The following is a 13,516-nucleotide window of genomic DNA, read 5'->3' as shown; positions in this document are numbered from 1 at the left end:
CAAGACTGTCTCAAAGGAGGGAATCTGAACACAGGAAACACAGAGGGCGGCGTGTGATAGAGTGGTTTCTCATCAGCTTCACAAGTGTGAGGCCTCGAGTTCAAGCCCTGATAACCCCCCCTCCTCCAAAAAGAAAATGTGATGCCATTTTTTTTATTCTTACTTAATTTCATTTCACTGCTTGCTTTCCAGTCCTATAATTTCAGCATTTTGAGAGTCAGTTTCTGAGGCAAGTCTCAGCCCATGTAGTTATTAGGTTTCTGAAAACTGGCATTTAAAAAGTAGATAGGAGGAAAAGAAGTCGGGAGAAACTGTAGCCTTAGCCTGGTAAACAAAAAATAAAAAGGCAGAATTGGTAAAGGCTACTTACTAAAAGGCATTTAACCTCAGGTTTCAAGACAGAGCATGTGTGGACCAACCCACATTGCATCCGTGATGAGTCCTAGAAAATCCCAGAAGCCATTTCTTTCCATCCTGCATTTTAATTTTCCAGCTCTGGACCGGGCAGCCAGGCCCGCTGGTGTCATGGACCCTTCAACTGCCTTGAGCACACAGGTACACAGAGTGGCCATGAGTGGCATGGAGCAAGGGGTTGGATACATCAGGGCTGTGAACTGCATTCAGTTTGCCCCCTTTACCACACTGGCCTGGGGACCAGATCACTCTTTTGAGGGGACCAATTCGGTACACTGTAAGAGGACTGGCCACTTCCTGGCCCCTGACCAGCCAGTCATGACAACCCAAGTGACCACCAGTCGATTCTCCCAGTCCCTGAGCTGCCCAAGAATCCACATTCTCATTTCCAAACTGGTAAACATACAAATGGCAACATTTACACCATTCATTTCAATTCTTCCCGTGTGTTTTCATCCTTGAACTGGGGATGGGGTTGGCCAACTTGAAAACACTGAGAGTAATTCTGCCCTCATCTATGGACTTCGGTGTCTCTTTTTAAAAGAAAGCACCAAATTACTTAATGGATTCAGTGCTTTCTTCCATACCTAGTCCACAAGTGCCTGATTTTAGAAGATTGTGGGTACTTTCCATTTCCTGCTATACAATTACTACTTTGGGAGGCAAATTGTATATCTTGAAAGAAAACTGGCCCATATTTTACCTTACACCATGAATATCTATTGTTTAGGAATTAAACAAGTAAAATCCACAAGAATAGCACCATTATCGCCAAATAGGTAACCAGTCTTTGATTCTCTGAAGGGACTATTACCACTATACTTAATTGATTTTTCCCAGTATGAAGAAGTAAAATTTGTATTAAAGAGATTAAAACAATTCTTTTCCAGCTCATATGATTTTGGTTTCAATGGGTTGGGGTAGAGGCAAAATTCAGTAATTATACTTCGATTCAAAGTCAGGTTTTTAAGATTAATATGGTAACACAAATGAAGATAAATCTTAAAGACTGTATACTCTGAGAAAGATAAATCACATTTGCTTTTAGGTTGTATTAGTGTATTGATAAATGTACCTAGAATTTTAAATAGCCCCTGTATACCATTAAGGTGGATATAGTGGTTAATACACATAATACCACAGTCTCTTGGGATTTTGAGGCCCGAGGAGGACCCCTAGAGCCCAGGAGATTAAGACCAGCAAGACCAGCAAGACCAGCCTTTGCGACAGAGTGAGACCTCATCTAATGTGTGTGTGTGTGTGTGTGTGTGTGTGTGTGTGTGTGTGTGTGTGCCCGCGTGCGTGCGTGTGTGTGTGTGCGCACGCGTGCGTATGTACATGTGTGTTGTGTGCACTGGAAGGTCACATATTCAAAATGAAGTATTGGCTTCCCAAATATGTTGACAGCCTGGTTGTGAGAGATGAGAATGGAGGGCTTCCCTCTTTTCTTATTTTAATCAACCTCCTAATACCATTACCATCTATCATTGTAAGAACACAGGAGAAGCCACATTTTGAGAGGTTAAATCTTAGAGTCATTATTGGAACACTAGTGGTCTGCAGGTAGCCAATTGTTACAAAGGCCTTCAGCCCACAAATATACAGTTAAGAAACTGGCTAGAGAGGAAAGAAAGAACAAAAACAATACCAATAAACGAATCTAGCTCCGATGGAGAGCTGGAGTGACTAGAGAACAGCCAGGAGACAGGACAAGAATGCAGAAGTGTGTGGTGCCTGGGCCAGTCCAGCCCTATATAGGGTCAGGTCAGGGGGCAGGGTCACAGGAAGCTCCCAGTCCCGGGCACTGGACTGACAGGTTCAGTCACCTATCAGCCAAGTGTCTCCAGGGATTCAGGTATGCTCATCACCTGAAGGGTAAGGGTGGCTTCACCTTCCCCCAGACAAGAGGCCAATAGGGTGCAGGCCAGACCCAACCTCCTTACTTCACTATGAGGGATCCAAGCCCAGATCCAGGGACAACGAAATGAAAGAAACGAGACTGCCCTAGGAAAGGAGAAAGAATCCCCTGCCTGCCTGTCAGCCAGCTAGAATTTAGACAATCTCAATTTCCCTGTTCTGACAGTTCCTAGGAGCCAAATCAGATAGCATCTTCCCAGTCCATTTGATTGCATTCAGTGTCTCTTTGGAGCAGTGGAATTCAGGCTTTTCTTAGTGGTCATAATCTTAGGAGGATTTGCTTGTGTTATAGTCTTCTGAGAATGTACACTGAAATACAGAGTTTTCCTTCTCTCCGAAATAAATAGAAAAATGCAAAATGTGCCATCTCAAAAATGAGGGAAAAGCCAGCCATTATAACTGAGTGACTTGCTTTCCTACCCCTCCAAAAGCTGTCTGCTCTGTACCACACAATGGAATTTTATTGCCAGGCAGTGTCTGGAAGAGGTCACAGCTCCTGCAATGAGGTGAGGGGTGGGGGTGGAAACTATCTATACACACCTGCTTCTAGGATAAAAATGTTCTTCAGCTGGCTGAAGATCTTGGTGCAGTGAAGGTGATAACTTTCCTTCTTTTCTCTAGTGTAGAGTCAGGTCTCTACTCAAGTAGAGCACATAAAATTATAAATTGGAGAGTCAGATTTAAAGAAAACATCCCATTTTAATTTAGTCAGTCCTCGAATAAAATTCTAAGGTAGAAGGCATTTTGAGTGGAGGCACTTCTGACTTGTTTATAAAATGTGCAACTCGGGGTGGCTCCGACTCTGTGGATGCACACAGTTATGACACTAAGATTTCTTACATTTAGTTAGCTTTGAAATAGCATTGTACTAATCAAACTCGGATATTTGTATTTCACACAAATATTATTTTAGACACAAAGATTCTATTGTCTTACCATCTAACAAGAGTTTTCTTGTCTTTTGGGATTCTTATGTCTCGACTGAATTCCTCCCACCAAGACAGTTAAGAATGTTACAAAGGAGACACAACTGACTATTAAGCGCATGAAAGGGCTTCTTTGTGCTGTTATTACACTTTATAGTTTTCAAAAGGTTCTTGCTCATGATCTCATCTTAGAAATTTTGACACTAAGTTCCTAGAATTATTTTGCCAGTCAGTGGGAGAATTTTGATTGGAATCCAGGGCTCTGTGTATTGTTCATCCTGCTGCATCCTGTGGTCCTGTTTCCCGAGTTGCCAAACTAATGTTAAAAAATGAGGAAGACGTCTTAGGACTAATCAAAGCACATCACCACACCCCAAGTTAGGGAGGTTGGCAGTAGAGGACTAGATCCTTACACCTTTTACCAATGGTGTCAATACTTCTGAAAGCTATGAATTAATCAATGTGTGGGGCATTGTATATGCCTGGATTGAGTATGTCATTAATGTAAAATGGAGAACATTAAGGTCAGATACTAGTATTTTATGCACACCTAGAACACCTCTTCCACAGTTCAACCAATCCTGACCATGGTTAGGCCTGTGTTGCATCTGTACTGATCAAGAAGTATTGATCAATGTATGTATGTAAAAATGAAACCAGGAAAATTTTGAGGATAGATACAGTTAGGAGAAATGGGGAAGAATGAAGAAAGGAGTGACATTGGTCAAGATGCATTGTCCTCGTAAAGTGACATGTTGAAACATTGTAATACCCTTTTAAAAACTACGCGAAGATAATAAAATTATTTAAAAATACAATGATAATGCATAGCATTTACATTATGTTAGCTATGTAATCTAAATATAATTGACTATATATAAGAATATGTATATTACCTAGATGTACATTGTGTATTCATTTTATTTTTATTTTCAAATACGTTGTGGAATACTTCAGGATTGAACTCAGGACCTGAGTTCTATCCATTAGCTTTCTTGCGCCATGCTGACACTCTAACACTTGAGTGATAGCTCCACTTCTGGATTTCGCTGGTTAATTGGAGATAAGAGTCTCACTGTCTTTTTCTGTGTGGGCTGGCTTTGAACCATTATCCTCAGATCTCAACCTCCTGAGTGGGTAAGATTACAGACATGACCCATTGACCCCAAACATATGAATCTATATGAGGGACTTGAATATCCTCAGATTTTGGTATACTGAGGGTAGGCACGTCCAAGACCCAGTGATCATAGATGCCTGGAGACAACTGTGTTTTCATCTGTATTTTGTGTTCACATTTCATCATATTTTACACATGGCTACATATATCTGGCTAGAAGGTATTTTTAAGAGTTTTCTGGAATTCAAGAGTCTGGTTAATTCACAGTAGATTTTAAGAGGTTCACACAATCCCTATGAATAGTGTTTCTTGAGCACTTTAGATGCTCTCCAAGAAAATACATCATGGAGAGAAGGACACTAGGAGCAGTGTGGTTAACAAATCCACCAGCCTCTGGCCCTCTTCCCTCCTCCCTAGACTTGATGGATGGGGAGAGGCCGGTCTCCCCTGGGTATAAGTTATCCTTGTGTAGCCACACAGGGATGTTTGTGGGAAGGGAGCACGATGAGAAGGAGGAGAGCAAAACCAGTGAACTAGTGAAGAAAAGTGCATCTAGAACATGTTTTGTTGTGTTGTGTTTTGATTTTTTTTCTCTTCTGGGGCTGGGGCCTGTGTTGTTGGATGTGGGGCTTGGAGGCCCCTCCCGTGTGAGAGCCACATGGGTGAGTGATGGGCCGTCCTCAGACATCGATTCAGATACGAATTGTCCAGGCAGGAGAGGTTGGCCTTCCTCTGGGCCACAGCCACACGTGGGTTGTGTCTGTTCAGGTGGAACTGTGGAACTGTGGATACGTGGCTCTCAACCAGTGCCTTGCAGATGTGTCCTGTGACTTCAGAATCCATTCAGTCTTCTTAACCCATTTTCAAGGGACAGCATTTGAACATAAGAAAGAAAAGATCTTAGACGAAAAAAACAGAGAATCACAGTTATTTAAATATGCTCATTTATAAAGGAAACCTTTCAAAGAATCCCCTAGAGGGACTTCTGCACACACTAACCTTACATTTCAAAGTGGTGGTTCCAAGTGGTATTTTAAGCAAGTTTAGAAAACCTGAGAAAAGGCTGAGTTGGACCTGAGATTCACAGAGTTCATTTGCTGCCGGGTCTTGGGCTGGGGAGTTCCAGTCTTAGAATCACCTCAGAGGAGGCCGTAGTTACCCAACCTTATGCTGTGCCATTTTCATTCCTTCCTAATCTTGATCCTCCAGTTCCTTGCTATGTCTTGGGCTCAAAAAGCTAAGTACCGGGGCTGGGAAGGCGGCTCAGTGTAGAGTGCTTGTCTTGCATGCATGAGGCCTGGGTTCGATTTCTCAGCACCACATAAGCTGGAAGTGGCGTTGTGGCTCAAAGTGGTAGAGCGCTAGCCTTGAGCTGAAGAGCTGAGGGACAGAACCCAGGTCTAGAGTTCAGGCCCCACAACTGGCAAAAAAAAAAAAATTAAATAAAATAAAAGCTAAGTACCTCCACTTGCTCCCTTCTCTGTTTTGCTTGATCTTGCCCCAGTTGTTTAGTACATTATTATTTCAGTTCCCATCCAAACTGTTAACTGGACTGACATGAGGTGGTGGGTGAACTAAACAGCAGTGTTCTCCGAAGGAGTGTGCTCAGCGAGACATGGCTGGCCTGAGACACCGTGGAGTGAGTTCAGTTCCGGATGATAAAAGAGATGTACCGATGCCACCTGAGTCCACAGCTGGTTGATGCCACCCTGTGAGGGGGACCTGGCCTCCTGGATGACAACTAAGCCTGTCGCTACCCTGTGTGGTTATATTAGAACATGGGATAACCAAACACAGCTGAAAACATTACCTGTTTCCTCATGCATCTTCATCCATGAAAGGCGCTTCTGGATTCCGTAAAGCTGAGTTCACCATCAGTTAGGAAGATTCTGGACTAATTTCCTTGTCTGATTGCCCTGATTTCCAACATGACCTCCATTTTTCCTTCCTCCCTTCCTGATTTTCTTTTCCCTTACCAATAACCAGCTATGACAAGCTGATTAGGGCAGTGACCCTGTTTTCTCACATGGTCTCCATGATTGGAACATGATCCCTTATCTTTGTTCCAACGGTAACAATTCTGTGCCCTCTGTCATTTCCCTTTATTCTGAATTTTTTCAGACCACGTGTACTTCCCCTCACTCTGTTCAGCTCATACCTCTCTATCCTGGTGATCACACTGCACACACTGGCTGACTTACACACTGGCTCCCTCGCTGACGAAGTTACTTGTTTTCTCTTCAGCAGGTCTGAAGCATTCACTGTTGAGGCCAGGCCTTTGTAAACCAGGTGATTTTCTCTTAGCCCACACTGCCCGTGGTTGCTTAACCACCTGTGCCATTTTTATTCCTTGTGGTAATCTGTTCTTTATATTTAAAAAACAGTTTTTTTGTTTTTTACATTTTCCATTGTTCTTTAAAGAATTGTAAAAAGAGCAACAAAAAATCAAACAAAACCCTGCCTTCCTCACTGTCTTTATCATAGTGTCATTAGTGTGTCTGAGGCATTCATTTTGTCCACCCAGCACTGGGTCCTGCATTCTGGAAGTTTCCTTTGTGGAAGCCTCTCCTGCAGACAGGCATAAGTTGTCTTCCCATCCTCTCCCAAACTCCTGGGCCTCTCGGGCGTCCAAGATGAAGGTTTCTGCTCCTGTTCACCTCAGCCTGGGAAAGAATAACCGCGTGCTGAACTGAAGCCCTTGCTTATATTCTCCCCTTGAAATCCTGCTGTCCTTTTCCTTGTTAGAAAAACATTAGAGACAAATCCTCCTTTTTTGGCTAGAAGTTGACTTTCAAATTACTATTAGCTCTTCCTGATTTTTCTCATTTAGGGAGCAAATGATAATTTGTGGTTATCATTGTTAGCAATGGCATTGGGATAAATAGCCACTTGTGATATTTCTCTCCATGCTTGCAAAGCAAATTCTAATGTTTCAACCGTTTTTCTGGTCAGAGCAAGGCTCTGGCAGCAGCGTGGCTTCCCTGGCCACCGAGACTGGGGTTCCGTGACACTGAAGGGCAGACTTGTGTTGGCCTGCGTGTGTGTGTGTGTGTGTGTGTGTGTGTGTGTGTGTGTGTTGGCCTGCGTGTGTGTGTGTGTGTGTGTGTGTGTGTGTGTGTGTGTGTGTGTGTGTGTGATTCCAGTCCACATGGCATCCCAGCCCATCACACATGGATTCTGGATTCTGGCTCTGTCCGTTCACTCTGCCACACCTGGCCAGGTACGGAAGACAAGTGCTCAGCGACGGCCCTAGTTGCTTCTCTGGCTCCAGACTCCCCATGACACCTCACCTTTCACACTGGTGTCAAAGTGGTTTTTGTTGTTTTGTGTTGTGTTGTTTCTATGGCAGACATGAGAGTGATTCCCAATTTTGATGTAGTAAAAGCATCTCAGGAGCCCTTCTCTTAGCATGCAGAGTCAGCTGCACACTGGGGCCAGCTCTAGCCCAGGACTGGCTTCCCAGCTCCTCCAGTATCTTTCTGAGCATCCCCAGTGCGGTGCTCTGGGAGAGCCAGGCCACAGCCTGGATGTTTTCTGGTCCTTTGCTCCATGAAGTCTTACCTGCACTCCATCAGCACCTCTTCCAGGAAGCCTGGCTAAGCTCCATCCATAGGTCCACTCATAGGTGTCAGCTCCTCTTGTCTTCACTTTTGGAACTGGGTCATAGCTCCATGTGCCTCATGATAGCATATGAACAGCTTCATATGAAATGTTTGGCTCTGTATTTTATTTTTTTTCCCTTAAATTTAACCTTCTTGCACCGTGCCTACCAGTGTAGCTAATCAGTGAGTGCTGACTGACTGAAGGAAGCCCGTTGATTTTGCATAGACATCACCACCATGGCCATATTTGAATAATTTGCAGCCACAGAAGCATTCCTTTTGTCATTCCTCTGCATGGGGTTCCCCCAAATGTTCTGAACTATCTGTCCTTCCTTATTAATTATGTTTTTGGTTGTCAATCAGAGAGTTAAAGAGAGTATTATTTGCTACATATTTAGTCTCGTTTTTAGCATTGAATGAATTGAGCTGGTGGTTCATACATGTTAGCCTAGTTACTCAGGGGTCTGAGATCTGAAGCCAGCCCTGACCAAAAAAAAAAAATCCATAAAATTCTTATCTCCAGTTAAGCAGCAAAAAGCCAGAAGAGAAAGTGTGGCTCAAATGGTAGCATACCAGCCTTTAGCAAAAAAGCCAAACAATAGCAACAGAGCCCTGAGCTCAAGCCCCTAGTACTGGAACACAAGTGAACAAAAGAAAAAAGCAATTCATTATAGAAAAGTGTTGTCTATAACAAATAATAGTTAATTATCAAATAAAAATCGTATAAAATAATGGGTTTCATTGTGATATTTTTATTTACATGATGTAACACACTCGGGTTAAACCTACAAAGAAAAACTCATGCCAATTTGTAGAGTTTCAAATATGACCTGATATGAGAGGCATTAGAACATTTTTTGAAAATCCAGGTGTCTATTCTGGAGCCCTGTCTCATGAACAGCTTCTAATAGGTTCCTTTAATTATTTTTCTTAAAGTGTGTCCAGGTAGATTTAAAGCCTGTACTGTAAGTCAGGATGAACTCATATCCTTCAAAAGAAGTTCTATTTTATTTACTATTTTATACTACTATATTGCATACACATTTACCTTTATATATGCTCATGTTCGGACAAGTGTGTAGATATAGAAAGTTAAGATTAACAGTTTTGCTGTGTTTTTGTTTAGAATCTGAGAAGCTTACTTCTTTATTAGCTCAAAAATTGTATTTCTACTCACAATCCCTCCCATGCTCAGGCTTGTTAATGTGCTTCTTGTGGCTTTCGTTTTTCTTAGGAGGAATGTCAGAACTATATCCGCGTGCTTTTGGTGGGGGGTGAGCGGCTGTTCACCTGCGGGACCAATGCCTTCACACCTGTCTGCACCAACCGCTCGGTAAGGCTCTGTTGTAGCACCCCAGAACTTTCAGGAGAAGATAGACATTGCATTAAAGCCCGTTTTACACACCTTTGCACACACTAAGGAGTAACCTGGCAATTTAAAGATAGCTTTTAAAAAGCTGAATAATATATATTTGACTTATTTCTAGTCGTTTGTCAGTGACATTTAAAAACACCTCTTTAAAAACTGAATAATATATATTTGATTTACTTCTAGTCAAGTTCATCGGTGATAGAACTAATCAGAAATAATTGTAGCTTATGTAATTATACTTAACTATGTTTCTCACTATTTCAATCAGCATTTTCCCCATCAGTGACCCTAAATATTAATCTACTTTATTGTAGTCATGCCATATTTGAATATGAAAATGGTCTAAAATCACAATCCAAAGGTAGAAAATAAAATTGGCAAACTAGATAAGAACTATGCCAAAAAATAAAGTAAGCATATGCATGGGCCAAGCTAATTTATAAATATTCCTCTTTCTTTTCTAAAAGCTGTTGTTATAGACAGAGGAATTTTGATAGGTGTCTATTGCAGAAGGAAGACAGGGTGATCAGACATGTATGCTATCCTCCAATTCTGAATATTAATCCAGTTTTCCTGGGAGAATATAATGAGGAAATGCCATTATGCTAATTTCCTGGCAGTACAGCTTTTCTTGAAAATCTTAAATTATCCGGTGTGTTTTATCTTCATTATTTTGAAATCAGCATTCAGGTTTTGTCTTTGAATGAGGAGTAGGAGGAAGATGGTAAATGGGGGCAAAGGGGATGTTCACAGAAAATTTCTGGATTCCACACCCTGTTCTAAGTTCCTGTCATCAGTCTCTTCTTCAACATCTACCCCATGAGGTTGTTATTCCTTGGGGCCCTGTTTTACAAAAGGAAAATGTAAGCTAAGAAGTTATTAGGAATTTCCCAAGGACTATATACCCAATAGCCAAGTCAGCAGTGTATCTGTCTCCTCCTTCCTGAATCTTCTGAACTAGTTATTCATTCAGTTTGGGGTCAAGAAACAAATTGATTCGTGACAGGATTCCCCTACACCCAAAGAAATGTGCTCATTCAGGGACTGGCTTGAAACCAACATGTAGGAGCAGGATTAATTCACGAAGCTCCTAGTACCTAGGTAGCTTTCTTAAGACTGACAAGAGAAGAGGAAATAGGGAACACAGTGTGCTGAATATCCCATGTATTGACACTGAAGCAGTATTTAGAAGTATTTATAACTTTCTGGTTCACTTACGTTGATAAAATTGTACCTAGTTTTTCATCGTGACTTATATACCTATAAATAGTAAAGCTGGATTCTTTATGGAGTTGGAATATAGGCACCACTCATGCATTTTAAATCGATGCCATATATGCAATAATCTCACTTTGAATTTCGTGAGTATTGACAGCATAAGGTTCAGTACCTCTAAAGCAGACAGAGTGACTGATAAATTTTCTATCTATAACTACAGCAAGCTGTTTTCATGCAGTCAGAGAACAGAAGTTTGTCATCTCTCATGAGCTCAAGAGAGCTTGCTCTGAACCCTTTGCTTGGAATTGTGGGATATGAAACCCATGAGACCATTGGAGGGGCTTTTTCTGGAGGTAATTGGTTTCCCTTTTTTCTGTATCCACAGTTGAGTAACCTGACTGAGATCCATGATCAGATCAGTGGCATGGCCCGCTGTCCCTACAGTCCCCAGCACAATTCCACCGCCCTGCTCACAGCCAGTGGGGAGCTCTATGCTGCTACCGCCATGGACTTCCCTGGTCGTGATCCCGCCATTTACCGAAGCCTGGGCGCTCTGCCTCCGCTCCGCACTGCTCAGTACAACTCCAAGTGGCTCAATGGTAAGCCTTGCGGCCCCGCCCAACTTCTCACCTCAGGTCCTTGGGACATCTGGCTATTTGGTGTGTATATATAAACATACATTTTCTGCAGGAACAAAAAAGGTTTCTTCAAGTTACTAAATAAAGCAGGATGCAACCTGTTGGCTACCAACGATTGGAAGAGCTTCACATGTCTTTCTGGAAGTCAGAAGAGATGACACTCTCAACATTGTAGAACATCATAATGGAGTTGATATTGCTAGGACCACTCACCAATATCAAGTTATTTACTATCATTTCAAGCTTTTTTAGACAGTGTGTTAAAGACTATCTTGGACTACAGGCAACGCCAAATAGTTTGAGAAGGAATCAGAAATCTTAGTGTACTTACAAGGCTAGCAGTGTGGGGTAGCCACCTTCGGGGCTTAGTCTAAAACCTCAAGAGTTAATAAAGGCCCACATCTTGTCATTTCTTTCTCTTCCTTCTACAATCTGTTAGAATATCCTGGAAAAACAAGAAGGCCAGGATCTTTGGTGAAATTTTAGCTCGTCTCTAGATGTGGCAGTACCCTGCAGAAGTAGGGCTCACTTCCTGTATCTACTCTAGATTCTTGTTTCTTTCTTGTGTGTGTTTTACCCCCCCACACACACACTGCCCCGAGGGCTTAACTCAGACCATGGACACTGTCCTTGGGCCTTTAGTTTTTTTCCTCTTTTTTTCTACCACGTTAGCCACAGCTCCACTTCCACTTTTCTTTTGGTGATTAATTGGAGGTAATAGTCTTGTCCAGGGGCTAGGAAGGTGGCCCAGTGGTAGAGGGCTTGCCTTGCATGCATGAGGCCCTGGGTTCGATTCGTCAGCACCACATAAACAAAAAGAAAAAAGCCGGAAGTGGTGCTGTGGCTCAAGTGGTAGAGCGCTAGCCTTGAGCTGAAGAGCTGAGGGACAGTGCCCAGGCCCAGAGTTCTGGCCCCACAACCGGACCCCCCAAAAAAGAAAATAGTCTTGCCCCAGCTGACTTTGAACCACAGTCTTCAGATCTCAGCCTCCTGAGTAGCTAGGATTATGGCTCTGAGCTTCTGGCACCTGGTTCACTCTAGTTGCTTTTCAGAAAATAGAAACTCTCAGCAGGTATCCTTCAATTCTAGATCAGAGTTCAGTTAACTGCCCATTAAGCAACAAAGGGATGGTACCAGTCTACAAGTAGAGGTTAGCATTGTCCAATCACACACACACACACACACACACACACACACACACACACACACACACACACACACACACACACACACACACACACACACACACACACACACACACACACACACACACACACACACACACACACACACACACACACACGGTCATTGTCTATGCACTAGGCATAGACAATGCGTCAGCATATTTATACAGAGATGTTCCCTTGCTGTTCCGGCCTACCACTTTTGACTATTTTATTATTTAAGCATAATTATCTTATGTGAATTTATATTTTTCCAAGTAATACAATAAATCAGAATGTGGCAGTTTGTCGTTAGAAACACACACACACACACACACACACACACACACACACAAATTTGCAGAAAAGCAATTGTCCTCATCATTCAGTTCCTCTAGCCAGTGTTGAATGGCAGCTCTACTGTTCCCAAGGGCAATGTGAATGGTTTTCCCACCCTGAGCCCCTGCCTGCGTTCCTCCCTTTAGCATCCTTTCTGTCATAATGGTTTGGCTGACTGTCTGCGGAACTCCCCTTATGGCCCTAAACCTTTCACCTGTGGAGCTTAGAGTTGTTCTTTCTACTTACTATTGATTACTACTGGCCAGAGTGCCAAGTTAAAAATCCACAAAGATTTTCCCCCTCGCTACTGGCCAAAGGCTTTGTAATTAGAATTGACAAACACAAAGTAAAACACAATCAGGAGCACCATCACCTGCTTTAAGAATGTCCTGTAAATAACCGTTCAGGCCATTATCATGAGTTAGAAGAATGGACTGCTGGCTTCTCTGTGCCTCTGGGACTCCTGAGACTGGGCCCGGGTTGACATTCAAGTAACATTCTGAGTCAGGGGGTATCATGAGGACAGGAGGAAACACAGTCCAGTGTTTAATGACCACAATGGGCATGCTCTTGTTGCTGTACCAAAACCATTAATATTTTACATTACTGCAACAGATTCTTGTGAAATGTCCTATCTGGTAACTGCAAACAGGTATAATTAATTTGAGTTTAGCTCAGTACCGCCCTTCCTGTCAGTCAGTTGTACAAGGCACCAATCAGCATGTATTCCTCAGGAGAATGCCCGACCCCCTTCCCTGGCCTGCACAGGCCAGGCTTCACCCCCAGGGCTGAGTGCAGAGCCGCTGG

The 13,516-nt window shown here is 42.7% G+C and overlaps 1 protein-coding gene across 2 annotated transcripts in view; it reads left to right on the top strand.

Annotated features, from left to right (window-relative positions):
- Sema5a (semaphorin 5A) overlaps positions 1–13,516 on the top strand; it is a 417,057-nt gene that overhangs the window by 285,899 nt on the left and 117,642 nt on the right. For both annotated transcript variants that reach the window (XM_070042173.1, XM_070042172.1), the window contains exons 7-8: positions 9,214–9,312; positions 10,955–11,168. In XM_070042173.1, coding sequence (XP_069898274.1) covers positions 9,214–9,312; positions 10,955–11,168 — 313 coding nt within the window. The remainder of the gene's footprint in view (positions 1–9,213; positions 9,313–10,954; positions 11,169–13,516) is intronic.

Source organism: Dipodomys merriami, unplaced genomic scaffold, assembly GCF_024711535.1.
Source record: "Dipodomys merriami isolate MVZ:Mamm:240054 unplaced genomic scaffold, mDipMer1.0.p SCAF_32, whole genome shotgun sequence".
NCBI classification, from domain to species: domain Eukaryota; kingdom Metazoa; phylum Chordata; class Mammalia; order Rodentia; family Heteromyidae; genus Dipodomys; species Dipodomys merriami.
This window is presented reverse-complemented; position numbering and strand designations above follow the sequence as displayed.